The sequence below is a fragment of the Lichenostomus cassidix genome, chromosome 1, assembly GCF_008360975.1.
Source record: "Lichenostomus cassidix isolate B80296 chromosome 1, HeHo_3.0, whole genome shotgun sequence".
Taxonomy (NCBI): domain Eukaryota; kingdom Metazoa; phylum Chordata; class Aves; order Passeriformes; family Meliphagidae; genus Lichenostomus; species Lichenostomus cassidix.
In genome coordinates this window covers 3,130,333-3,158,111 of record NC_139479.1, presented here as the reverse complement: position 1 = coordinate 3,158,111, position 27,779 = coordinate 3,130,333, and the positions used below count along the sequence as shown (strand labels likewise).

Below are 27,779 nucleotides of genomic sequence, written 5' to 3'. Positions count from 1 at the left end.
GATGCCAAATGCTAAACGTACAAAAAACTCCTCCTTCCTGAGCTCAGGTTTCAAATTTCTTCGTTTTGTTGCATAGAGTATCTCTGGAAGTGATTCCAAGCAGTGGCTTCTTTCAAGAGCACCTGAGTTGGTTCGTACTGAAGATTAACATGGGACACACTGAATAATTCAGAGTTCTTTGAGTGGGCAGAAAGAAGAGTACACTGAAAATAACTTGTTTTCCTGGAAGAATTTTGCCTTTTTGTAAAAGAAAAAGATAAAATAGTAAGCTTGGACTTTTTATTATGAAATATAACATTTCAGACAAAACATTTCATCAATTTTAGATAGGGTTCATGTGCTGGATCTGCTCTGCTGAGAAGTTGCCTTGTTAAAGTGCATTTCCCATGGTCATTATCAACTCTATCCCTGAGGAAAAAACACTGATTAAACTGAATTCCAGCAGCCACCATTGCTGTGACACAACTCAGCCCACAAAAAAGAGACGTAAAACATTCAAGCAACAACTCTTCAAAGTCAAGAGTTTCAAATCTACATTTTTCAGCTCAAGATTTTTGAACTTCAGTTTGTTTGGTTTCTTTTAAAGGAATTTTTTGGCACATGGCTGATTGGGTTTTAAAATGGAACATCGGATTTTAGGCAAATACCTCATATAAAATTATGTACTGAAATGGAGAAAATTCATTTCTGATCCAAAGATAGCTTTGTTAGAAATTTTGAAGCAGCCCTCATGAAAACTTCCTTTGATTTCATTACAGAATGGGAATAGAAAAATGTTGATCTGTAAGCTCAAGATGATCAGCTGTTCATAAAATACATTAAAAAGCATAGACATTGTATTAACCATTATTATTATTATTAACCAGTTTTTCTGAAATAATAAATATCTTGCATTTCCAGTCCTTGATCTTGCTGTAACATAACATTCCTGCCTGACAGGAGTTTTGCTGATTTCTTTGGGACTCAAAACACAGATTCTTCTTCCACAGTCCCATCAAACTCATTGTCTTGGGAGTTAAGACTCCTCATTTATGTCATTTATGTCCATTATTTTGCTGAGCTATTGCATGCTGCATTACAAAGGCTGCCAGTTTATTTCATTGCACGAGAGAAAAAGAAAAATAACTTAAACTGAGAAAACTGGTTTTAACTTTTCTCTCTTGCAGGAAGGCATCCAAAAGTGTAAAAATGCAACTGATAGAGACATCTCTTGGAGAAGCACATCCTACACGAGTGTCACATTCCTGATTTTCTTTGGGCTGATCGGATAATCAGTACGTCTTGGAGGTCTCACCTAGGGGAGAGTAAAACCAGTTAGAGAACTAAAAGAAAGCCTAGAAAAGCATTCCCATGAGAGGTCTCAGGAGGTTACCTGCCAACCCCTCACCCCAGAGCATTACAGCAAAATGGAATCCATCATCAGCAACCCACTCAAAATTTGAACACAAAGGAAAGCATGAGAAGCAGAACAAAACAAAAGCTTCACATGCAACACGCTGCTGGCAGTTCTGGGAATTAATTATCTCCTCTTATGCTACCTGAGAACTTCTTGTGGCCTCTGCAGTCTGAATTCTCTTAAGCAAAATGTGGTGTTGGGTGTTTGTCCTCTGGTTCTCTTAAAGAATATACCTGTTAAGCTGCAAAAAACCGGAACATTTGCTTTCCAAATCCATGAGAAATCACAGCAATCAGCACACCAGCATCTCACGTGGCTGAAAGATCACTCTCAACATCTCGGTGTTTATTCAAGGCAGGCTGTTTTTAAACTTCCCATCACTGGCAGGATTCCACTTCCACTGACTGCAGCCTGTTCTCAAACTGCCCCGGTGGGATCAGAGCAGGGCAAAAGCTTTTCCTCATCTGAAACAAGTGCAGTGCATCTCCAGTCCTAATTACTTCTGTGCTTTAGCAAAATAGCATTGGAGAGGAAAAGACAAGGAAAAATTCACTCTCAAACGCATCTAAGTAACATAAACTTTGGAATTTTTAAATGTAGTAGCAAAACCTCCTCCCTGCAATTCCTCACCTGGTCAGAAGCCCTTGGAAATGAATGGAAATGTCACTGGTTTTCCCAGTGACATCTTTTGTCAAGCCAAACGTGGTTCTCTAGCTACTGACCAACCTTCCTGAGGTTTGTTTCTGGAGCATTAATCATGTACAGTCTGTATTGCTCTGGTATTCTTCCAGTATTAAACATCTTCAATAATGCATTTGGTACATATACATTATTGAATAACTCATGGAGGCAAATGTTAGATAACAAATGTGGACAACATGTCCCTGGTATTTAATGAGTCCCAGCACCACAAGGAAAACTGTGGGATAAATTTAACTATCCTAGAAACATTTCACAAGACAGCTGCCTTCTGTTTTAAACACAACTTTCTTTCTCCTCCCTCCCATCCCTTCTTACTTCTAGAACATGCTGCTGTTTTCTAAATTTACCCTTCTTTACTGTTTGTTTTTGCAGAGAGGAGAGGTGCTTTGGGAAGGAACAGGATTGCCTGGCTCTGCTCAAGGACCTTTTCCAAGATCCTTCTGCTGCATTTCATTTCTTGCAGTTCAGCCCAAAGACGTCAGTGGCACTGAGCAGAGAAGCTCTCTTCTGCCTCTCCCCTCAAAATAACAAATTTACAAATAGAATGGGGAAAAAAATCTGAAAAAAGCCAAAGACAAGTGTTATATTTGTGGAAAGCCAATACTCCAAGATATTGTGGGCTGTGAGAATAAAGGATACTGAATTAATAGCATACTGAGTAACCAGAAAGTTTCAGACAGGATCCAAGAGCACCCTGTCTCTAAAACTCCCTGGAATAGGTCATGTTTTGAATCCCATGTTTAGCAAAATACTGGGGTGAGAATATTTCCCAGAACTTGCTGCAGAAAAGTATTCTATTGCATCCAGATCTGCTAAAGGAAAAGAGACATTAATCAGAGAGCTCATCCAGCAGTGTTGTGGAAAGAGGCAGTTTTGGGGCATTTGGAGGCAATGCTACAGATTTAGGGATTGGGATTGTGCCCCTGTGCTCAGGTGAGAGCTCACCTGCAGAGCTGCTCCAGCCCTGGGGCTCAGCACAGCAAGGAGCTGGAGCTGCTGGAGAGAGTGCAGAGGAGGCAGCAGGATGAGCAGAGGGATGGAGCAGCTCTGCTGGGAGGAAAGGCTGGCAGAGCTGGGATTGTTCAGCCTGGAGAGGAGAAGCTTTGGGGTGACCTCATTGTGGCCTTTTGGTGCCTGAAGGAGCTGCAGGAAGCATGGAGAGAGACAATTGCCAAGGGCTGCAGGGACAGGACACAGGGAATGGCTGCAAAGTGCCAGAGGGCAGGGAGAGATGGGATCTTGGGAATTAGGAATTGTTCCCTGGCAGGGTGGGGAGGCCCTGGGATGGAATTCCCAGAGAAGCTGTGGCTGCCCCTGGATCCCTGGCAGTGTCCAAGGCCAGGTTGGACACTGAGGCTTGGAGCAGCCTGGGACAGTGGAAGGTGTCCCTGCCGTGGCAGGGGGTGGAGCTGGATGATTTTTAAGGTCCCTTCCAACCCAAACCATTCCAAGATTCTCTGATCTAGGTTTGCACATAACTCTGAGCAGCAGAGCCAGAGGAGAAGCACCAGCTGCATCCAGGCAGGCCTGTGAGAGCACTGGTGAAAGTGTAACCCCATCAGGCCCCTTCTCCTTTCAAAATGTCATCTTCAAGAGTGAGCCATCCAGCCCCTGTCCTGTCATGACACTTCTCACCACCAAAGGAGGAACTGAGCAGATTTTTTCTCCCAGGATGGGGATGATGTCCATGAGTGTTCACCTCTGCCCTCCTGCATCTCTCACAGTTTTTTGCTTTAGAGTTATTTCTATGTCATGCTTACTGTGCTCTGGTATCAATTAATGAATAATTTCATGAATTTCAATCAACTCATGCTGTGTGCTGGCCCATTTTCTGGGAAGCTTTCTCTGAAGCAGCAGAGCCTTCTTGAGGCTACACTTCACTTGAAAGGGGGGCTGCTGGCTGCTGGTCAGTAACCTAAAACTCATTTTCTGATGCTATGGAAGATCTCCTACAACACGTTACAAATAATAATGCAGAGGAGCAGGACCAAAAACAACCATTTCATATTTATACCCTGATCTGCTGCAGCTGCTGGAGCCTCTGCTTGGTTTAGATTTCAAAGTTGTTTCCTCTTCAGATTAATTCAGTGCTCTACCAGTCCTGTCCATCCTAGTCTGAGGAAAAATGGCTTCATAATTCATTACATCCTACAGATTGAAGGGGAAAAGCCCATCTCTGGTGGTTTGCTGCACAGCATAACATCACAGGAGCAAATTTCCGAAGTGGTTCCCCCATCAGGAAGGATAGGAAGGAAGGATATTTTTCTATAACATAGAAACACTTATAGAAAACACAGAACATAATATAGAAAAAATTTCTTTTCTATAGTTTTGAATCTCTTTGTACTGTCAGCTTGGCATCTAGTTAACCATAGATATCTGACAGTCACATGCTTCAAAGCCTGCCTGTTGACTTATGATCTGCCCTGGCTGCCTTTTCACAGGGATTACTATAAAAGGATTATTACACTGGGAAAAGCTTCGCAGAGTTTGTTGGTTTGGTTGGGAAAACAGATGCAGCACAGATCTTTTCATCTCTTCCAGCTCTTCAACCAGACAAAAGGAGAGCTAGCAACACATGGATGAGTCAGAAGGTAAACTGAGTGTGTATCAGCTGGTTTTGGGGGTGAATCCTTCAGTGGTGTTTTGAATGCTGATCTTCAGTCAATGAAAGGAGGATTTCTGCACTTACAAGCATGTTTCAGTCATCTCTGCCATCCATGTGATAGCAGTGATGGGAATGATGAGCACACATCTGGCACTGTGAAGCAGGACTCTGATCTCAACACTGATTTGACAGATGGCAGCTCCTCAGACACTGATGCTGTGCAAGTGTGATAAACTGAAGGCTTGGTATTAGCCAGCCAGAACAATTCAAGTCTAACTGCATCAGAACAAACTGCTGACATTAATGTGGTAGGAGTTCTCCCAAATGTGTCTGCATGCATCACACACTGGGCCAGCAAAAAAACAGACCAAAGAATCAGGGAGGCACAGCTTTCTGCTTCTGAAGGTTATTTCCCCCTCCCTGCCCTCAGTTTTTAATTTTCATTCCAAATTCAATTCATGTGCAGGAAAAAACCCACCCCAAAAGTTCTGGATACCCTCAAAATAACTTGGATACACTATTACTTCAAGTAGCAAACCAGTTCCATCCTATCAACTTTTTGGACACTCAGCACATTTCCCTGCCCATCAATACAGCCTGGAAATTTCTCCTTGTTTCTTCATGGGTTAATCCCACCCATATGCCTTCACTTCTCCCCTCCTTCCACAGACATTTAGAAAAATACTGTGAACTGCACCTGCCATTTCTATATCTGTTCTGTATCATCAATATTTATTGCTCTCTTAATCAAGAGATGCTAACCAATGGATATCCTAACATGACATATCTGCAGTACATTTCATCAGCAGGAGTAAAATTATTTGCTTTCATTGATTTATATTTCTATTTATTGACCTTTTAATTCAATTTTGATAGCTTAATTTTTCTTCCCAACAACCCTCAGAGTCAGAGCAGTTCTATACGGGGCAATAAATGGAGCTGCAATTCATCATTCATTTCCTTCTCAGTATAAAACCACAACCACAACTAAATAATATTTTCAGTTTATAGAGTGTCATTTGGAGTAGTTAAGAAGAAAAATAGATCCTTCCCCATTAAGGGAGCCATGACTCACTCTGCATTGGAAAGGAGGAGTGAGGCTGTGGAAGCTTCCTGGAGCTGAGCTGAAGTCACAGCAGGGATGAATCCGGCCCATTGTAAATGAGCATTCACACCCTGATTTATCACTGACACATTTATGGCATATTAAATGGACTAATTACGAAGCTTATCCAGGAGATTGTCCAATCCTGCAAGTTGCTCAGTCCTTAGAGCTCCTTCTGTGGGAAACAGAGTTCCTTGGAGGTGGCACTTGGCAGAACTGGCCCTATGGCCCTTGCCAGGCACAGCTGTCTGGGCCCCAAAATCTGCCAAATCCAGGTCAGGGGATCCCCCTCACTGCATTTGGGTCCTGGAAGGAACACTCAGAGTCAGGGAATGAGGAACTGCTCCCCAGGTGGGATGTTGGTACCTAAAACCCATTTGTCTGGCAGCTCAGCCCCAGAACAGAGAGCAAGGATTACACTCCTCCCATCCCTGACAGGATCTACATTTGCAATTAAACAGAAGCCTGCCTCTCTGCTCTCAATTCCACCTTTTCTCAGTTAATATAATCATGAATGAAGACCTTCCAGCACCTCTGACTGATGCTTCTGGCCTCCTTGTTCAGTAGCTGGTAATTTTTTCCTCAGTTCCATAATTTCCTTCGTTACTCATCATTTTTCAAATGTCTCACACACCTTTGATTTTCCTCCCTTGTTCTTTGCCAAACCTTTTGTTCAGGTTGTGAATTGATCAGTGCAATTACTGGACAGCATTTATCTTCTCTGAGTGTTTTGCATTAGTTTCTGATTCAAAGAGTTTGAATGGCCAAAAGCTGACAGAAGTGTTTTTCTGTTGTCACCCTTTACAGTGACACACAGCAGGGATTTCAGGTTTGTACCTGGCTGGGTCCATGGGCAAGGAATTCTGAGGATGCAAAACCTGTGGTATGAAGTCTCCTTCAACCTCCCAAATAATTTAAAATTGTAGCTTTTTTACATATGGAACAGAAGGGATGAAATTTGAAGCCATTACCCTCAGAGACACAGGAATAGATAAGGTTTTGGGTCTTCAGTCTGCAATTTTTCCATCAGTAGATGGACTTCCTGCTCCTCAGGGAGGACTTGGATTTTCCTTCTTTCTTCTTGACCTCTATAGAAGCACTGCAAGGACTTTTGCTCTTTTTTTCTGGTTATCCAGGGAGAGAGAAGCAATTTGTTGGAGGCCACCCCTTCATGACCTCCTTCACTGTGGAAAAAATTCTCAGGACAACTTCTCGTCCTCCTGTTTCTCTTTTTTTTTTTACCCCCTATTTCTTACTAAAAAGTCTTGAAGAATAAAGATGAAAAGTCTTTGGGAATGTTTCCAGTATTTAGGCAGGGAAAGCCAAGTGAGAAACACAACTTTTTGGGTTTAAAAGATGCATTGGCAGGAAGGCAGGTGGTTTCTGAAGAAATTGTTTGATTCAGCACTAGCCAGCAAACAGCTAAATGAGTTAACATCTGATTTCTCCTACTTGACAAGAAATACCATGAAAGAGAACTACAATGGTTATCAGGCAATCTATTGGCATCAGTGGGGATTGAACTTTATCAGAATATATCCAGGAACACTTTTTGTGACAAAACCTCCATTATACAGCTAACAGGGAAGGTTGTGAATGTAAAAGAAAACCACTTTTTGTCTGGGAAATGTTTTACTATGCTTGCATATATTGCTGTAAAATTAAATCATGGTCTGCAAATCCACAATTTCAGGTAAACCTTCAGCAGCCTTTTATCAGCTCCTGCATTACACAAGATGGGACCATCACAATATACTGAGAAGCTCTGTTTAAACAGAAGTTTGTCTTCACCAAGCTGTTTTTAGATTGCTAAATATTCCTCTAACATATGGCAAATAGTTATAAATAATTTTCACCTCTGGATTATCTCTTGGTATTTTTCAACCATGTGTGTGCAGCTGTTGATGCAGGTAGAAGTCACTATAACAGAGTTTTTATATTGTCCAGGGTCAACTAGTTGAAAAAATATAAATATTTCAATTTTTTGCCATGTGCCTTTGATAGATTCAAAGTTTCCCTGACCACTAGAACCTCCTGGGCCATCTAACCCAGAGTCTGATGTGGAGGCTGCACCTTTCATGTTCCACTTTGAATCAGGCCCAGGAACACAATCTCCTGATGGTCCCACCTCACATTATTGTTCTCACTGTGAACTGCCTGAGAATACCCAAATTTGATGCCTTTCAGATGTCACTGAATGCCTTAATTCCTCCCCAGTGCACAACCAGTGTCCATGAACCATCAGTGACAGCAGCCAGTCACTGGGAAAGAGACAAATTAATCACAGAATCACCAAATCCCAGAGTCAAGGTTGGCAGAGACCTTTATCCAGTCCCATCATCAACCCAACACCACCATCATCACCCCTAAACCATGTTCCCAAGTGCCACATCCAGATCTTGTGAATGTCTGCTCACAAGCATTCCAAACACTGTCTGAAAGTGTTGTTTGGGGCTGTAGATCCACACTGAAGCCTCCACTGTTTTGCAGACTTTTCATCTTTGCTTGAATAGTATTTTGTTTGACAAGTAATTAATGTCAAACATCATAACTACCAGGCACAAATGCATCAGTGTCATTGCTGTTATTTTTTACTGGTATTATGTGATCATTGTTTTAATTGTTGATTGAGTGCTTCCTAAATTTCATTGTGTGCCAAAAGAAGTTGACACACTCTGCTATGATTTATGTGCAATGTCATCCCCAAGACAGATTTCTGCATTGTGCATGTTGAAGCAGCTCTTCAGAAATAAATGAGTTATCACTGTGTTGAGGAGTGAACTCAGTACCACATCATTGCCACTTTCTCAAGAGAATATTGGCAAAAACCATCCTGGAGGTGCTAAATGGGTTTTACTAAAATATGGCATAAATTAAGATTCACACTGGTGTTGTGCCAGAACTGAGAGAGAGCAGCACCAGCCTTCAGAACGGCTGAAGAGAATGGAATCAGTGGAGGAATAAACACTGAGCTCTACTTTGGTGACATTTTAGCCACATGGAAAAGGAGCAAAGCTCCAGGGGCACTGGGTGTTGGGTGTTGGGTGTGTGCTTTCCCTGCCAGCTGAGATACCAAAGGTTTCCAAGATCAATATAAAGTTCCTGACTGAAGCAACTTCTGCAGTGTGGAAGAGCAATTGGAAAACAGAGTAAAGAAATTATCCAGAGAAAATGCACATTTATTTGCTCTTTCTGCACTGGATTTTCTTTGCAAAGGAACCTCAAACCTCACAGTGCCTCGATCTTATATCCACGTCTTGTATCATTCAGTCTGAAGGAAAATACAGTCAAGAATGCTGAAGGGACATTCCACTTACCCAGCTACAGCTGTAACTGACTGTTAATTGTCTACCTCCACCCAAAATCTATGTGGTGTTATAGCAAAATACACACTGTATGAAAATGAAAAAAAAGTCGAGATATTCAAGATATCAGCATTACCTTTGGTACAGAACTGATGCGCAAATTGTCATCAGGGCCAGCAAACTTTGAAACCATTGGGGGAAGAGAGGCAAGTCCTGCAATGAAAACATTAAAAATTACTGTTATTCAGTGTCCACCATGGCATGAACCACAAGGCATTCAAGAATGGCTAAATAAGATTTAATATTGTGAGCCAAACCCTGGCTCACTGTATTTTTTTGGGCTAATATGGCCACGTTTTTGTATTGAAGAAGTTTGCAGGGGTGGCTTTTGTCACTGTGGGGTGACACCAGGAGCTGCCCCCATGTCAGTCACAGGAGCTCCTGGTAGCTCCAGGACAGTCCTGCAGCTGGACAAAGCTGAGCCCATCAGAAACATGGGTGGCAACTCTGTGATAAAACATTTAAGAAAAGATCAAAAAAAATCCAGCACAGGTAAAAAACGGTAAAAAAACCTGGGAAAGAGGAGAGAGAAAGTGTGAGTGACACGGTCCTGGGGACACCCACATCAGTGAAGAAGGGAGGTGATCAGCTAAGCTCAACTATGCACACAAACAAATGTGAAAGGAGTCCATCTAGGGCTTGGTGGGATCAAATTTGTCCAAGTTCACTTAATTTTCCTTTTAAGTTTTATAACTCCTTCATTTTATAATACCGCATACTCTGGAAATCTTTCCACTGTACTTATTTCTTCACCACTTATTTGTCAGAGAGGAAAGGATGTGTGCCTGGATTATAGACTCTGCACAATAATTTGATGTCATTAAGTGTTTGATTAAATGTTTTGAGAATAACGCGGTTATAAATGCAAGTGGTGGGTAACGATTTGGTGGAGATTTACATTTGCTTTTGAAGAGTCTTTGTGCTTAAGGACAAGAATTTATAATGCCTTAGTCATTTATCAGTAAAATAATAGTTCACTAACTGCCTTTATTCTCTCCTTCTTTTCTTTTTTTTTTTTTTTGTGTTGGTAGTGGTGGATTTTCTTTTGTTTTCACAGACCAACTGCAAAATATTGCCTAAATTGCTGCCTGTATGAAAATCCAGTCCTCCCACATCTGGCCCCAGAAGACAATTGGAAGAACAAAGGCATTAAAAAAAAGCAAACCCAGGACTAAATCTAAATTCAATTGCAAAGAACTCGGATGTTTTCTCAATATTTTTGGAGGATCTTGCTCTAAAAAATCCAAAATCTTCTGGAGAGGTCCAGGCCAAGCACAAGTCCTTCATTAAATATTGTGAAACCTCCTAATTTTAATTGCTTGACCAAAAGGCCCATGTTGAGAAGCAATCTGACAACAAGTGATTCACCAGCTTAGACTCACTTGGGCTTTGTTCTGTGTTCCACAATTCCTCTGGAATGTATCCCAGATTTTCACTACCACTCCTCTGCCTGTCATCCAAATCGCCATCCTTTTTCTTCTCAGCTGAAACTTTCCTAGAAAACAAAATGTTGCCATTAGAAATTCATTATGATGGGAGAACTCTTGGGTAGCAGACTAGTGAGGAAAAAGTGCATGTCTTACTTCCCAAAAAAATAGGTGCAAAATATATCAGGACCTCCCAGGCAATTTGCTGGCAATAATCTTGTCCCATATAAGTATTGCCTGTGGAATTCTTATAAAACTGTAAGTTTCCATCAGCTGCAATATCAGAAAGCACAAAAATAAAGCAACCTTCAAAGAGTGAAGTCTCTGTACCAGATCTTAGGTTTTGCAGAAAATTAATTTTGATCTTTGATTCAGAATTGCACAATTTATTTAGGGGCCCAATAATGGAACACCAGCCAGGTCACTTATGACAGCTCATCATTTTGCTGCCCAGCTGCAAAAACAAAGCATGTCATCTCACATCCCCACAGTCAGCTCCCAGGTGATTCATCTGTACTCTCTGAAGTTAATCTTTCACTTTGAAATTGGCTTTACAGGTGAGAGAAATTCCTTGGTTAAAGTTATACATATCTGCATTAGCAGAATGCTGCCCTCACAGCTGCACAGGGAGAGAATGGTGCTTTTTTACCCAAAACTCTGATGCTAGAAGAGATGCTACTACTGATCTATTGCTACCATGGACCAGAACAGTCCCAGGTTCGCCTCTGCCTAGGTCTGAAGTGTGGCAAGAACAAATCCACTATGGCCACCCAAGAATTTTTAGGGGGAAGGGGGTAATGTGGTGTTGGTGATGTTTGTGGAAACTGCTGCATGTCCTTGTTCAAAAGCTGGTGTCAGGCTGTGCTCCCAGGGAACAGGGACAGGACAAGAGGAAATGGCCTCAGGCTGTGCCAGGGGAGGCTCAGGTTGGACACCAGGAGGAATTTCTTCATGGAGAGGGTTGTTTAACATTGACAGGGGCTGCCCAGGGAGGTTTGCAGTCCCCATCCCTGCAGGTGTCCAAGGAAGGCCTGGCTGTGGCACTCAGTGCTCTGGGCTGGGGACAAGGTGGCCATTGGGCACAGCTGGGACTCCATGACCTTGAAGATCTTTTCTAACCTCAATGACTCTGTGATTCCATGATTCTCCTTTTATTATGTTTAGTAGGACTCACTTTGCAGAGCTTCAGAAGGGTGTTATTAATGCACACACAAATCTGGTGAGTCAGCTATCAACTCTGGGGCTTTTTTAGGAGATAAACTGGTTAGATACCACTGAGAGCCCTGCCGTGGTTGCTAGAAGACAAAACCAATTGTTTAGGGCTGCCACCCCCACATGTTACATGACACTGTGCTGTCTATTTTATCTGATCCTTAGATCCCAACAAACTCAGTGGAGTAGCCAAATAAAGAGCAGCTATGAAAAAAAAAAGGTGTGGGAGGTATAGGAAGATAGCCAGCCAAGTTAAAAATAAAGGTGGGAAATAAAGCAATGTATGTTTGGTCTCACTACTTCTTTGCTACTACAGCAATGGAGCTTCCAAAATCTGGACAAGCATCGTTCTTTTTACTGCAGGAGGTTCCCCCCAAGGAAAAAAACCCTAAGCCTACAAAATCTGTGATTGTTAAGAATCCTTGTGATTTCAGGGTTATTGTTTAGACATGCTAAAACTCTGAAGAGCTGTCAACACTGAGTCTCCAAGTCCAATCTGAGCCTCAGAGCCTGAACGCATCCCAGTTTTCTTAACTTTAAAATGCAAGCAAGGATTGTGAAGTCAGTGGGACAGCTCATGTTGAAAGTTAATGGAGAAATAGTAACTTTAATGTACTGAGAGCTAAGAACACACATTCTGCCATGAAGGTAGAATTGTGTCTGCCCAAACCAGATGCAAAAACAAAGAGAGAAAGTAGCAAAGTTATCCAGGTTGTCTGAAAGGAAGCACTGTGCAGAGCCACATCAGCAAGGAAGGGTCCTGGGAAGGACATGGACCCAGCTGTTCCAGAGCCCACTGCTGGGCAGATGCTTCCCTGCATGCTCAGCTGGTTTTACCTTAGTAGGATCAAACCTTGTGGAAGTTTTTGGGATCCTGAGCCAAGTCAGAATCCAAGCAATCCCTGCTGATTTAGTCCTGCCCTATTTAAATAACTGTGCTTGGCAAAATGATGGATTTGGCCCCACAAACTAAGAAATCCACATGGAAGTTTGCATGCATGGCTTGGAATAATAAGCATCATTTCCTCCAGAGAAAACAGAGGGTATCTAATTTCCTTATTTTGTTTCCTATCAATAAAGTGCTCCACAAATGGAAATCTGTCATCAGACCTCCACAAAACTTCCCCACAAGAGGCTGTTAATGAAACCGGGAATTACTGACGTGCCAGGCAATGGGGTGGAACATTTTGTAAACTCATTAAGGGATGGGGAGTTAAAAGCCCCACAAGCGTAGGCAGAGGATGAATTTACAGTGCTGCCTAAATAGAAATAATAATAAAAATAACCCCACTGCCATGGCTGCCACAGGTGCTGATAAAAAAGATCTTAATGCTGAGAGCCACCAGTTATTGATTTCTAAAGTTTTCCAGCTCAGTGCAATAATGGACCAACAGCTTTGTACTCGAGCACAGCTGAGTACAAATCACACACAATCACCAGATGATGATGCCCAACAATGGGGCACCTTTATTATTTTTCTGTAGAATCACAGAATGGCTTGGCTTGGAAGGCACTTTAAAGCTCACCTGGTACCTAAAATTTTACCTGCCACGGGGGTCTCTACCTCCCACTATCCCAGGTTGCTCCAAAGGACACTCCCGTGGATGGGGAATCCACAACATCACTGGGCAACCTGCCTCACCACCCTCACAGGGAAGCATTTTTCCCTCATATGCAATCTAAACCTGCCCTCTAAACCCTTTTTTTACCAGTTTATCCAGCCCTCCAAGAGCCGGGGAGCCTGGAATCTGCCTGCCCCGCTGCGGGGCTCGCCCGCTCCCAGCGCCAGCCCGCTCCCGGTGTGGCAGTGACATCCTGTGGCGGCGGCGGCAATCGCCCGGCGGGCTCTGGTGGCCAGCCATCCTCCCCTGCCTTCCCCGGGACACCTGGGGCACAGCCAGGCCCGAGGGACTCTATTTCCTTCAGGCAAAGAGCATCTGCTTTGTCACCTCTGCGCTGGATCAATCAGCGAAGCGGCGCTTGGGGTTTTGATGGGGTTTAGATGGGGTTTTGAGCATTGTGGGATGAGAATTCCCAGCCTGCTGCGAGCTCTGGCGCTCACCCTTCATCCCGACGGTCAGTCCCCTTCCCTGGATGCTGTCCCCACGAGCTCACAGAGCCAGGCAGCACCGAGAGCTCGGGGATGAAGGATGCTGGGATAAGGAAGCTGGCACCTCCCCCCTGCCACCCTGCAGCAGCCTCCAAGAGTCCCGTGGATGTGAAAAGTTCTCCCACATGGTCTGACTTACCTTATTTCAGTTTGATAGTTAGATCCTGAGAAAGGAAAAAAAAAAAAAAAAAGTGTTTAAAATGCAAGAAACTGAAATTTAAAGCTTCTTTAAGTTCTCTTAGAGCATGCCTGGTGTTCCAGCTAGCTCAGGAGCATCTCTCCACCCTGCTTACAAAACTGAGCAGCCCTGCAGAGCAGCTTACACAAAAATTTGAATTAGGCACACCACACTGCAAATATTCCTCAATAAAGAACCTCTAAACGTCTTTGAAAGTGAATGTACTCTCAAAAAAGCATGACCCCCTGGTGGTTAATGTGTAAAGGCTGACACTGATTGCTCTGGAATCAATTTATGAGAGAAGCAGGATGGTGAGATTAAGGAGCATCTTAAACAGGTCATAGCTAAGAGCAGGATTTGTCTGCTCACACTTCTGCTTACAGATCTCTGTACAGCACCAGAGCTGACACAAGTAGGAGGTTTATGTCTAATCAAAGACACTTTTGAATGTACAGACCAACTGGGAAGTTCCACTCACCTCTCCTCTTCAGGCAGCAGCGCACAGCAACCACAATAATAACGATCAGGAGAACAATACCAAGAAATGAAAGCACAACTGCAAGTACAATAACCCACGTGTTCCTGTTGTCTTCACTGTACTCATTTTCTGTTAAATTAAATGGAGAAACATTGAACTGTTGGAGCCTCAAAACATCCTTTTCAGCATATTTACCTTTTCTGTGAGATGCTGTTAAGTGCTTGGTGAATATTTAACAAGGAGTCTGTGTTTTCCAAATGGCAGACTCTGTATTTATGGATGATGCCCAAGAATTTAAAATATTCTCTGATTCTTTACTGCCGTTGTAACTTTTCCCACTGCTACTTTTCCTCTGAAAAAGCCAGGGTTGCAATCTTCCAATTTAATTTTATTTTATAAATATGCTGGGCCTCCCAGAGTCCTTTGGAGACATTTGGGGAAAGGTGTTAAGGTTTAATTTAGAAGTCTATAGTGCAGATATTAAGTGTCTTGCCTGGCTGCTCTTGTCAGTGTAGAGCAAAAACATATTTTGGGTTACAATTAATTTGACCAAAAAGGTGTATGTGTCCCTTTTAATAAGCTGAACCGTTCTGAAAAAATGTCCATTTCTCCCCACAAACCACAGCAATAGTCATGGCTAATTAGTACAGTTGGTGATCTCTAGCCTGGAAATATAATTTTCTACTCAATTCTGTCTTGGGATTTCTCTCAGTGGCTTCAACAAGTGTTTGATTTTGGGATGTGCTTGGTGAGACACCTGTTATTAAAGAGCACAACCTGTGAAGAACACACAGTCACTGACCCATCATCTCTACCAGCGTCCTCACATTTAACTTACTCCTTCATCTTTGTTGTAATCCACAGGGTTAAATGAGGGCATTTAAGGATAATTCAGTGTCTTGCTGAAATTGGTTGTTATGACCAAACAGGGCTCCCACATGCACAGAACTTAAAAATATCTTTCATTTAGAAAGATAGAATAAAATCATGGAATGGTTTGGGTTGGAAGGAACCTCAAAGATCATCTCAATCCTACCCCTGCCATGGGCAGAGACACCTTCCACTGTCCCAGGCTGCTCCAAGCCTCATCCAGCCTGGCCTTGGACACTTCCAAGGATGGGGAATATTTCTCAGGTTGCTGGATGCAGCCCCTAAACATTTTTGGCAGCCATTTAGAAACTATCTTCCAATCCAAATTACAGGTGTGAGACACATCCAAATTTGACACAGCTCTGTTCTATGGGTTTATGATTGTCTTTGCCTCATTAGAGGTCCCAGTTAACACCTCCATGGCCACACTTGGCTGACAGGCTCTGGGAAAGGTGCCACAGGAATGAGGGTGACTGGGAGATGATCCAGACAATTATCCTGATGTGGGAACCAGATTTACCTGTGGGAGAAAATAAACTAAACCCTTTCTATCTACACATTTTCCTGGGTGCCTGTTTGAGGTTTGCAGGTTTCAGAGTGCAAAGGTTCAGTATCAGAGCCTCCTACAAAGCTTGAACATCTGCCAGGAATCTGCATTCTCCAAAGCTCAGGTCATTACCATTAAGCAATTTGTTCCAGTCTTCTCTAATCCTAATGCTCAATCAGCATGCTTTGAATTTCTTCTATTAGAAAAAAAACAAGCACTCAGTAATCCAAAAATTTGTAGCAAAATAATAATAATAAAAAAAAGGTAGTAAATCCTGTAGGCTACCATCAGTTGTGATCATAATTGCTGATAAACTTGTTCATAGTACTTTTATCTAGAAGTACTGCAACAGATATCTACATTTTATCACATTTTGCTCCATGAAGATGCCACGAGGATTTCAAGATAACTAAAATATGAAAGACAGCTATTTAGCCAGAGGGGAAAGCTTAACCTTACTGAGAAGGGAGGAGCTAAAGACACCTGCCCAGGCCCATTCCTCCAGGCTGGCTGCCACAGCGAGGTATTTCACTCCCTGTCAGGGACAGGTTGTGTGCCAAAAGATCTACGGAGCTGAAAGGACAGGGTGGAACACAAACACTGCCAGCACTTCTGCATTTCTGTGTCTCTGCAGTTCTGGAGGATGCAGACAGAAACTGGAGCTGGGTGTGAATGAGGAGCTGCCAGGTGAACACACAAGCAGGGCTGCAAGGGAGGGGCATTAAGCCCATCAGGAAATCCAAACCAAGGTCCATGAAGTGTTTGGTGTGGACAAAGGCACTTCCTCATTCCACAAGGCACATCCTCTGCTGCTGTCCCAACCCCTGGCTCCTCCCAAAGTTGTCCAAACATTTACTTTGATGAAGTGTCTGCAGAAAAGGGAATTTCCCCTGGCAGGTGCTGGTGATCAGGGAGGAATGAGAGACTGGGAAAACCTGCATGAGGCTTCTTGGGCACTTCAGAGCTTTCTGGACAACTTCAAAAGCAAAGGAATTCCAGGGTTATGGGACATTCCCTGTCCTTATCTTCTGCAGGTCCAAAGCCATGTGAACTCAATGCTGAAGCCAAAGACAGTTTATTTTCCCTAACCCCCAGATTAGGGACTTCACTATGGATCCTATTTCCCAGTGACAGCTCTGTGAATGCATCTCCTGGGATAACTCTGTAGGAGTTCCCAAATTTCAAGCTCAGCCAAACACCACTGTGAGCAAAGCAACTCTGCAGGAAGAGTGAGTGACAAAAAATGCATCAGTTTGTATGGAGAGAGTAACACACAGGTGCAGGAAGGTAGGACATTCCCTGACCAGGAGCTGGTTGGGGAGAGGGCTCAGATTTTTAGTAATTCTTGTATTGCTTGAGAGGAGCACAGAGGAATTTGATTCCCCAAGCTTTTAAGTGAAGGGGGAAATTGATATTTCAGTAGTTTTGGGAAGGATTTCCTACATGTTTGAAGCTGGTTGTGTTGCTTCCCAACAGCTAGCTTGAGGAACCTGTATATGAAAAGTGGGACAAGCTCTGAGATTTTGAGTGTGATATACACATTATATACCATAAATGCCATGCTTTTATTTCATTCTGATCATTTAAAGACTTCATATTCTCCTATCCTGTCAAATTTTGAGTGCCTGCTTCTGCACAATGGTATTTCCAAAAAGAAATGAATGATGGTCCTGTACAATCACTAATTATACACTAATAGTGCTCCATGACATCTGTTTTTCTCCTCTTCTGATTTGCAGTGAGTAGCTATGGAAACCTCACAAATGAGTAGGCAGGGGAATTTATTAATTTCCTCAGGATAGTCCTGTTTTGCTTAGTCAGTAATTAAGATCAATATGACTACAAAAGGTCATTTTAAGAATGGTAAAATGACCTTTTTTCAACTGCATTACTAAGCAAGCACTTCTGAAAAAGCCTTGCTAGTAATGATTCATCCTCAAAACAAAGGGCACAGCTACTCAATCTTCTCAGTTGTTTATGTGTCAAAATGTCTGTACCAAACCCCTCATTGGTATCCTGTAAGGATGTTTTGTGTGTGCCAAGTTCACCCATTGCAGAAGAATCAGTTCATCAAGAGAAGCTCTTGGCATGATTACAACCTTAGCAAAAATATTTAGAGTTACTAAAGGCCTTGCTAACTGCTCTGGAGAGATCTGCACGACAGCCAGGCTTGGATTAAAGCAACTTTGAATTTCCTTAACTAAAAGCAACCTAATGCACTGTGCAAAAAATCCCACATATGCTACTACAGAATTACTTCTGGGTTGGGTGCAGAAACTGGGAGGGATTTCTTCCAAGTCAGTGGTAAAACCGGTAATGGATATTATGGAGAACAAATTCACATGAGGGTTTGGCTTTGAGTAAATGAGCTCTAAGAAATATGGCAGGCATGGTATTTAAAACTTAAATTCCCTAGGTGTTTTCTTGGTCAAGGAGCAAAGACTGGTTACCCTAGCAATGAATCCACAGGAGTCAGAGGCAGATGTTCTGTTTTGTTTGTCTTGCTCAGTCTTACAGTGACTTTGTGGTTATTAGATTTGCACCAGTGCATTTAACCCATATATCAAGCTGTGGCTACTGGGTCGAAATTCTATCACCTGTGCACATTTCATAGGATTTGATTTGCAAATGAAAGGCATTTTAAAACAAAACAAACCAGAACAAAACACACAGCTCTGAGTACAGACAGTACAGTACAGGCAAAGTACAACAAACATTCACTTACCCACAGCAGAGTTGTCAAAAATAAGAGTTACAGTTGCATTCTGAGGGTTGGGGAGTGCTTCTATGTCAGCTAAACAAGTCAAAACCTCAGTGTCCGTCGGAGTCACAGTTAAGGTGCTCAGGGCATTGTGGAGGCCATTAGATCCTGGGCTTTGCTGGTTAATATAGCTTGATTTATCAATGAAAGAGTCATTTGTCATCCAGGTAATGTCTGGAGCTGGAGCCCATCCTAAGGCTTCGCAAACAATCTCAATTGTTTGGTTCTCTTTTACTGTTAAGGTGCTATTTTTGATGAATAAAGTTCCATTAACTGTGGGAGGGAAAAGATGTTTTGTTCCTTCAGAATGTTTCGCTGCATTGCTTTCCTGCTGGTAGTTTTAAATCTTATCTCGCTACCCAGAAATAGCTATGCCTTGAGATATGGAGTGGAAAACAACCATTATTACCACAGATACACCATGTGCATGATAGAAACATGCAGTTTTTTCAACTACATGGGCCCATTAGCCAAAGTGTCTAAAGCACAAATCTTGACTTTCAGGACCTTTCCATGAAAAAGCAGGAAATTGTACTTTTTTAGCCATCTTGACATATTTCCAGCTGAAGGACAACATAACGAAATAACAGTGTTTCTCTCTAACTTTAAAATATGCTCAGGTCATATAAGAAAAGGTTTACAGGTAGGTGATGAGATGTTATCACTGAACTAAGCAACTCCTTGACAAATGGATAGTGCCTGGTGGTGAGATCCTGCTTTCTGGCTGCAGTCTGATAAGGAATAAGAGATGAAACAGGAAAAAACAGGGACACTTTTAAACATTTGCTATTGGTACTCCGAGTGTGACTCTAAAACCTGCTTGGACAGTAAAATTAAGACGAGGAGGACAGGAGGCAAAGGGTGGTAAATGAGAGCATGTACTCCTTCCCAGGGATAATTTAAACAATTCCTCAGAGGATTGCTTTAAGTGCAGCACAATACAACAGCTTTTTGTTGGTGGCTATACACACCTTGAACAGAGAGGAAGGCAAAGTTGTTCTCGCTGGGCTGCTGGATGCTGCACTCGACTCTCCCAGAGTCATTCAGCTGGGTGTTGTGGATGATGAGCTCCGAGGTGAACTCATCACCACTGGTGTAGTTGTGGGAAGTGAAGCGGTCTGTGGTTTCAACAGAGCCCTGGGAGTTGAGGACAGTGAGGACAGGGCTTCCCTTGGACAGCCAGATGAGAACTTTCCACCCCGCAGACACCGTGCAGTTAAACCGCGCCTCTGAGCCAGCCAGCACTGTGGCATTGGCAGGGCCTTTGGTGATGGAGTAACAAAAGCCCAGACCTGCAAGGGAACAAAAATCATTCTATGAATACACACACAACACCAACAGAGGTGGTTGTATAGTGTAAAGCATCTTAACCAGTTTGGAGATGGAGATGTGCAATCTAATCTTTCAGCTCCAGCTTAGATTAAGTGGTTTTCTTTTAAAATGCATTTAATTATTCTGTCTCTTCTCATCTCACTCCAAAATCACCTGTCTCTCTTCATTAATTCACTGACTACCAACTTGCTGACAGAAAACAATTTCCACTTTTAAACAAGAAAACACATGAATTGTCTAGACTTTAAACGATTGAAGGCATATGCAACCGGTGCCTTTTCCATATCCTGGATTGCCTCTGATTTTTTGCAGCCCCATCATTAATCCTTCTATGCTCTTTCTCCTATTCCTCAAGCATTCATCACACACATTGTGATGTGTTTCTTCTAAACCCTTTCTCAGGCTGTCTGTTAACCAGAGGTGCTGGTTAGTTTTAATTCCCAGAAAGATGGTGTGAATTTTGGCTACTCTTTTCCAGAATTGAAAGCTCCTAACAAAGTCATTTTGTTTTTGTTTCCTCCTCATGGACCCAGGGCCTCATCCAGGAATATACTGAGTCCAAGGATGGACATTCCACAAGCTCCAGGCAGACCAAACAGTCCTGCCAGGGGGATCTGCCTCACCACTGAGCTTGTTACCACATCCTGGGGAAGATTCCTGCTGAGGGAGCACCAGGACTGCCAGTGGCACCCCAGTGCTACCAGCTGAACTCTCCATGACGACAGCAATTAGACACTACAGTCCCTGGCAGTCTAATTAAAACCCCATGCCTGCAAATTTGGCCTGAGAAGAAGAGTTCAATTACCTTCCAGGAGAAAGGAAGCCTGAAATGGTCATCACTCCCTTGCTAAATGGAGCAATTTTTAAAGGTTTTGTTCACACCAAGTTTTTTAAGTAGTTTATTCATTAATGGATTCACTATAAATTATTGGAAAAAAACCATTTTTCTTTTAGTCAACAGCTGACATGAGTAGGGCAGAACAAGCTGTATTATTTCCCTCAACAGAGGTGTTTGATGGTTGTATAAATGGAACCAGAGCCCAGTCTCAGTGATGACAGTGCAACCTCAGTGAATTGCACCCAAGATGAAGAGTCTGGAATCTCATTGCTCCATTGTCAAGACCTTTTTGCAATTCCCAGCCCACATTTACCCTGTATATCCAACCAGGTTTGTGCCAGGAATTGTTCTTTCGTATAAATAGCTCCTCTCTTTCCTCCCACCCACTGCAAGCACTTACAAACTTCTTTGTTTTGCAGGATTGTACAAACCTCACTCTCCCTGGTTCATTGTGTGGCTCACTCTGAGTCCTCTCATGTTTACAAAAACCTTTACAAAAATTTTCCACCTCCCTGGGTTATGCATGCACCTCTGCCATGCACCTCAGTCTCCAAAGTATATCTGTGTGTGAGCAACAACACATTAAAGGAAAAGCAAATTTTACCTATTCTGATAATTAATAGAGCCAGATAAGATTAAGTAAATCATATTCCTGTTCAGATTAAAATTTACCTGCTCTGCCCTTCTTAATGCAAACTGTTCTCTGCGCACTTAGAATTTATTTCCATGCCTGTGCAAACACTTACTTTTTCAAGAGGCCGTGGTTTGCCAGAGCTTTGAAGAAATGATGCAACTTCCAGGACGGTGCTTGCTGTTAATTAATCATTGAAATTTATTCCTGAACAGGAATAATCAGTGATCATTTGCTCTAAAAATAATTGGCTAATGTTACTTTTGCTTTCTTCTGACATTCAGGGCAGTATAGGCAGGTAGGTATGAGTTAATAATTTATCTATCATAATTATTTTTTATCAGTCCATAGGTAGGGTAGGATCTACATTTTCTTCCACCAACTATGTCTGCTGGAGCAATAAATGGACTTTCCCTGAATGCTGTCCCATAGGGAACAAGTCCCTAAGCCCTGCATGGGGATAATTTGGGAGGCAGAAGGAGTGAGGAATGGGACACAACCTTACCTCCATTTAGATCCCAGCCCAAGCACAACCAATAAAGGAGTTTCATCAGCTTTCTCCACCTGTCACCTGAATAGTTTTGGTGATTTTACCTTTGCCTCTTTATCTTCTTGCTTTTATTGTTGATTCTGCACGTGGAGTCCTGAACCAACAGTGTGTTCCATTGTCCAACCCGTGCACAAACACTGATAAAGCCACTTGTGTGGGTCAAAGAGGACATTCATGGCACAAATGGGATCTAAACTCAGTTTCTGTGCCTAAACCCAGTGCTGGCAGTCCTTTTGCTAGACCTTGCTTCACTCACTGGGGAGAAAATTTTAGTGCTGGTTTCATTTACATCCTGCTTCAAAAATACCTTGCAGATGGTTGCTTTTAAACAAATTAAGGCCTCGGGCTAGATTTTCATTGCACTTTACAGGAATTACATTTTCAGCTCCTAACAGCTGGTTTAGCATCTGCTTCCCCACACACAAGCAGGGAGACATCCCACCCAGGCTAACACCATCCTTGCAGCAGGGAAATGTTGGGGCTGTCTCCCTGATTACCCCTTCCCTTTTGAAGAGCAAAGCTGAGTGAGGACACCCTCTTTGAGGCACATCACTAAATGTTTACAGAGCAGTCACCGGTGGTGAAAATTTGCTTAAATTAAGTGCTTATGGTGTCCCAGCTGCTCAGTCCCTCCCAGCAGCACGCAGAGCACAAACCAACTCCTCTATGAGCTGGTTTTTTCCTTCCTCTGTCACACAAATTCACTGTCACATCCTCGAAGGTTGTGGAGAAATGAAAATGCCTCTTGTGCAGGATGATGCCTGCACTGAGGGAGCCTCATTTGCCAGAGAACCGCCCTTGCTCTTTGTCAACAATGTTTTTTCTTCCACGCTTGAATTAACTCCAAAGGACCACTCTTCCATGCTGGAGTTTTCAACAAGAAGGGCATTGAGATGTGGTTACCTTCTCTTCCTTCCCTCCTGTTGGTTCTGTCTTTCCTCTTTTATAAGTGACCTATTTGGATGCAGTACAGCGAAGGACAGGATGGGCTTATCCTTTTGCCATAATGATTCCTCTCTTTTTTTCAGCCTCATTATCGTATTTCAAAATAATCTCCCCCTCTATATCATATTGCCCTTCCACAAACACTGCTTTTCATCCTTCAGTTTTTGCATCTGATGTGTGTCTTCTTCCCTTCCCTCTCTGCTCTCTCTGTTTGAATTTCTAAGTCTTTCTCCTTCCAGTCTCTTTGAAATTCCTTTTTCTTTTCACTTTCTCTTTAATCTCCTGCTTGCCCCACCTTGCGTTCTGCCTTCCCTGCTTCACCACTGGCTCACTGCTCCAACCACAGCTCTGCAATGAACTGTTAAACAGACAACAGAAAATAAATAAACAAATAAACAGCTCAAGTTTATTTCAAAACCCAACAGCCCTGCAGCTGAGCTTTTCGAAAACCAAAGTAGGTTAGAGCTTGTCAAAGCCTGCAGAGAGGGACTGGCTCGTTCTCTTGTGTTAACAAGATTTTTTAAATGCTTACAGGATGTTTCTGTCAAGTAATACCAGACTCCTGATGCTCAGAGACACTTATTTCCTCCCACCTGCACAGAACCTCTCCACAGCCCCCAGGCGTGTCTTCCTCTCCCCTCTTACTCACTGTTTGACAGAAGGTCCTGGTAGGACTTCCCAGTGCCCAAAAATAAGAGATCCAGGGACTTCCTGAGACAATAATTGCATCTGCACCTATGGATCTGCACTCCCTGATATTTGTTTCTAGGTTTTTTTAAGCTGTTTATAATTTGGGATCCTCCACACCCAGTGACCATGAGCTTTACTATTTAATTACAGTCTGTGAAGACAAGTACAGTCTTTGGTTCACCTTAAATTTTCTTTCTGATACTCTTACTTGTTACCACAAATTCTTTTTGTTACGACAAATTGTGAATAACCATCTCACCATTCACTTTGATATAATTCATTATTTTAATGTATCTTTAGTATTATTCTTTTTCACAAGCAGGAAAATATCAGTGTCTAATGAAGCCTCCTCATCCTTCCATCCTAGCCAAGAGAAGCTGTGGATTTCCCATCCCTGGAAATGTTCAAGGCTGGATGGAGCATTGAGGAGCCTTATCTAGTGGCAGGTGTGGCAGGGAGGGTGGAACTGGAAGATTTTTTAAGTCTTTTCCAAACCAAGCCATCCCATAATTCTTTGATTCTCTACCTTTGATCAGCTCTGTCATGCTTTGTAGCTTTCTTAAACCTACGATGTCCTTTTTGTAAAGAAAGGGTTAACAAAATATCCAATATCCAAGATAAAACCTATCTATGGATTTACATAATGCCAGGTTTCATTTTATCTGCCTTGCTGAAGACATTAAATGGTGAAGTTTTCTCTCATTTTCAGCAATTTACTCTTTCCAAGACATCTATTCTTTTCCCCACTAGACATTTCAATTAAGAGATGCTTTGCACTGAATGCTTTCTGTGCCTTTATTACTTACTCATCTGCCACCATGACATTTCCTGGCAAATCCTCCTAGTCCCTTTTTTGGATTTGGCTGCCCTAAGTAATTCTGCACCACTTGCAAAGTCTGCCACCTCACAGTTCCCTCCTCTTCACCAGGTTGTTTCAGAGCTTGCTGAATACCACACATCCCTGTGCAGCTCCACTGGGAACAGCACTGCTCAGAAAACTCCCTGTTTATTCCTGCACTGTGTTTCCTTTCACAAACTAGTAATCCATGACAATACCTTTCCTCTCATCCCACTGCAGCTCGTTCCTGTCAGAGCCTGTTAAAACTCCAGCTAGACTATAATTAAAAAGAAACAATCAGCCCTGTCTCCATTACCCAACTAGTCACTTAATATTCACTTTTCCTCTAAAGCTTTGTCACCAGTACACTTTTAATCTGAACTGACTTTGAAATTCAGGCATGTGAAATGTGAATTGGTGTAAACCAGCAATGTGGTATTTTGCACTTATATCTGGAAGTAAAAACCAGCTGCTGATATTGAGTTCTCTACAGATGCACTCTCAAAAGCAATCCCAAACAGGAGGAAAAGGAAACATGGAAAAGGAGAAACTGGAAGTGAAAAAGGGCAGCCTCTCCACCCACACAGTGCTCAGGTCTTCACACTGAAGCCACTCTAAGGCATCAGATCATTCAGGCTTGAAATGCAAATGTCCCCCTTTCAAACAGTTTAAATAATCCCACTCTGGGGCTGACTGCTCAGCCTGAACTCATCAGCAAAGCCCATTTACACCACACTAAAATTAGTTCCCATAGTTTGTGCATGGTGGCTCATTTCACGGGTCATGAACGTGTCCTACCTGGCAGTGAGGCAGTCAGGATGAGGGGAAGCAAAATGGATTTCTGGAAGCTCTCCATTGGAGCATTCTCTCCTGGTCCCTGAGGCAGGAAGCCACCGGTGGTCACTGCATCCTTGAGAAGAAGCTGAAGGACAGAACTTATCGAGAAACTCAGGAACAAGCTGCTGCTTTGGGTCTGGTGACAAAGGTGACTTTGTGTGACCTGTATCACCAACAAGGGGAAAAGATTAAATGAGGCAGGCTTTGGAAGCAGAGCATAATCTTTTCCCAAGCAACTGTTTCAAAAGGCACAGAGGAACTTTCTTCAGCAGAGAAACCTCCTTCTGCAGACCTTGCATCCCTCAGTCCCTCCTGGCTGGCACAACACTCCTGCTTCAGGACTGACAGGGCCAGGGGAGCTCCAGCTGCATCATTAAAGTTACTTGTGAACAACTGGGAAAAAGAATTTTCTGAGCTGCTGCATTTGTGAGGATGAGAAACATCAAACTTCCTCCCAGCTCCCCAGACTGAGCCCTCACAAAGGTTTATAGTGCAAAGAAGGTCCCCAGAGTTATTCCTCAGAACCTGAAAGTGCCTCTTATACCCCATAATAAACCACCAGCAGCTCTCCACTGTGGTCAGAAATAATAGACAGAGCCTGGGTGTGAGACATCACCTTACTTCCGTATTTTCTGCTTTTTCAGTGTTTGTGATTCACCTGTGAGATATTATTCTACTCCCCCTCAAAATATGTGGGAGAGGCTTTGACTGTGCCTGGTTTACACACTCCTCATCTGGGCACCAGAAACTTGCCTTTCTGAAAGGGACAAGGGCCAGAGGATGTGGTTTTGTGGCCAGACCATACTTCTTGTCAGGAAAATGTTTCTGATTCCAGGGGTGCTCTTTGTGGCAGCACTGTGCAGGGTGTAAAAACTGGTGTCCCTCAGAGGCTCTCTGTTTCCTGCTCAGCTGTAGCACCAGGCTGTGCCAGAGCTCTGTTCCTGCTCAGAATCTGGCAGGCTCAGCTGGCATCTTAGTCTGCATTTTCCCGTTTTTCAAGCTTTCAGTTTACCTCGGGAACCTACAGGACAGCCCTGTCAACTAATCAAAAAGCCAAACCTGTGGGCTGATTTCTTCAGCTGTTCAATCAGAGGCTGGGTTGGGTTTTCCTAGTACATTTTGAAAGATTTTGGGTGTTTTTACCTCCACATTTGATTTGTGGAGGAGTCCCCAGCAGGCAGGTGGGGAGGGAGGGTCGCTGTGCACAGCCTGGAGGGATTTCTCATTGCTCTGTCACTGTGACAGCTCTCAGCACACACCAATCAGTCAGGATTACAGGAGCTGGTATCATCTGTCATTCATACAAACTGAAAAAGCCCGAGTAAAGCAGGAAACCAATCCAAAACACAGGGCTGGGTCCTTTTCCAGGAAGCTGTGACACCAAGCAGGATTTCCAGCCAGAACAGCAGCTTTCATACCTCCACTTACAAATCCAGCTGCACCAAAGCAATCTGAGCTGGGGAAAGTTTTATACAGTGAAGAATAAACCGGCGAGAATCTCACACCAAATCCAGGACAAAACTCAGCGAACAGCCTGGGGTGAAGTAGAGCAAGACAGGAAAGGGAGTGATCTATAATACTTTGTTTCAATATAGACTTTTAAAGGGCCAGGAAATACTATCCGATCCCCAGATGAAACAGGATACTTTGGCCGAGGATGAATTAAATGCCTGGGGTTTGCTCTGTGCTGTTTTCCCCCGCTCTGCAGGTGCAGGAGGTGACTCACATTGCCAGGGCTGCTCTGAGCCTCCCTCCCTCATCCCTGACACAGGTGAGGCGATAAAAACAACCAAAATATCGCCCCAGAGGTTTGGCAGCTGGACCCACAGAGGGGCTGGGATGCTTTGGGCACCCCACAGGTGACACCGACCCCAAACGCCACCAAACAGCAGGAGATGGGAATCACAAACCACCCCTGCCACCCCAAGGCAAGCTTCCTGCTGAGGCAGGAGCAGGGAGAAGGCTTCAATTCCTTCCAGCCCCCAGCTCCATCTGCTGGGAAGCAAATCAAGACTCTAGCGGGGTTTACCTGGATCACATCCCTGGCGCTGAGATGTTTCCCACGGTTATCCCTCTGCCCACAGCTCCGGCTCGCTGCCCACCGGGAGGCTGGAGGTGTTCCGAGCGAGATCCTGGGCAGCCCTCACCTGCTGTCCCAAGGAAATGTCCCTCAGGTGTCCGGCCGCTGTCGCTGAGGGCAGAGAGGCTGCTCTGAGGTGTCGCTGAGGTGTCGGGCTGCTGTCGCTGAGGGACACTGCTCCCAGCTGTCCCTGAGGGCAGGGAGGCTGCTCCGAGCCTCCCTCAGGTGTCCGGCCGCTGTCGCTGAGGGCGGGGAGGCTGTTCGAGCTGTCCCTGAGGT

General features: G+C 43.4%; 1 protein-coding gene across 3 annotated transcripts; it reads right to left on the bottom strand.

The window, feature by feature from the left end:
- Nucleotides 1–265: 265 nt before the first annotated feature.
- On the bottom strand, nucleotides 266–27,779 carry IGSF5 (immunoglobulin superfamily member 5). Of its 3 annotated transcripts, none has more exons than XM_085039861.1 (9): nucleotides 27,450–27,779; nucleotides 25,382–25,583; nucleotides 19,731–20,051; nucleotides 18,724–19,032; nucleotides 14,582–14,710; nucleotides 14,065–14,089; nucleotides 10,559–10,671; nucleotides 9,253–9,329; nucleotides 266–1,294 (listed from the first exon to the last, which is right to left on the bottom strand). In XM_085039861.1, exons 2-9 carry the CDS (start codon nucleotides 25,437–25,439, stop codon nucleotides 1,226–1,228), a joined length of 1,101 nt encoding a protein of 366 aa, XP_084895987.1. In that variant the 5' UTR covers nucleotides 25,440–25,583; nucleotides 27,450–27,779; the 3' UTR covers nucleotides 266–1,225. The 3 variants fall into 3 exon arrangements, with proteins under 3 accessions (XP_084895987.1, XP_084896062.1, XP_084896157.1); XM_085039936.1 differs by having other exon boundaries at nucleotides 27,568–27,779; XM_085040031.1 differs by lacking the exon at nucleotides 14,582–14,710.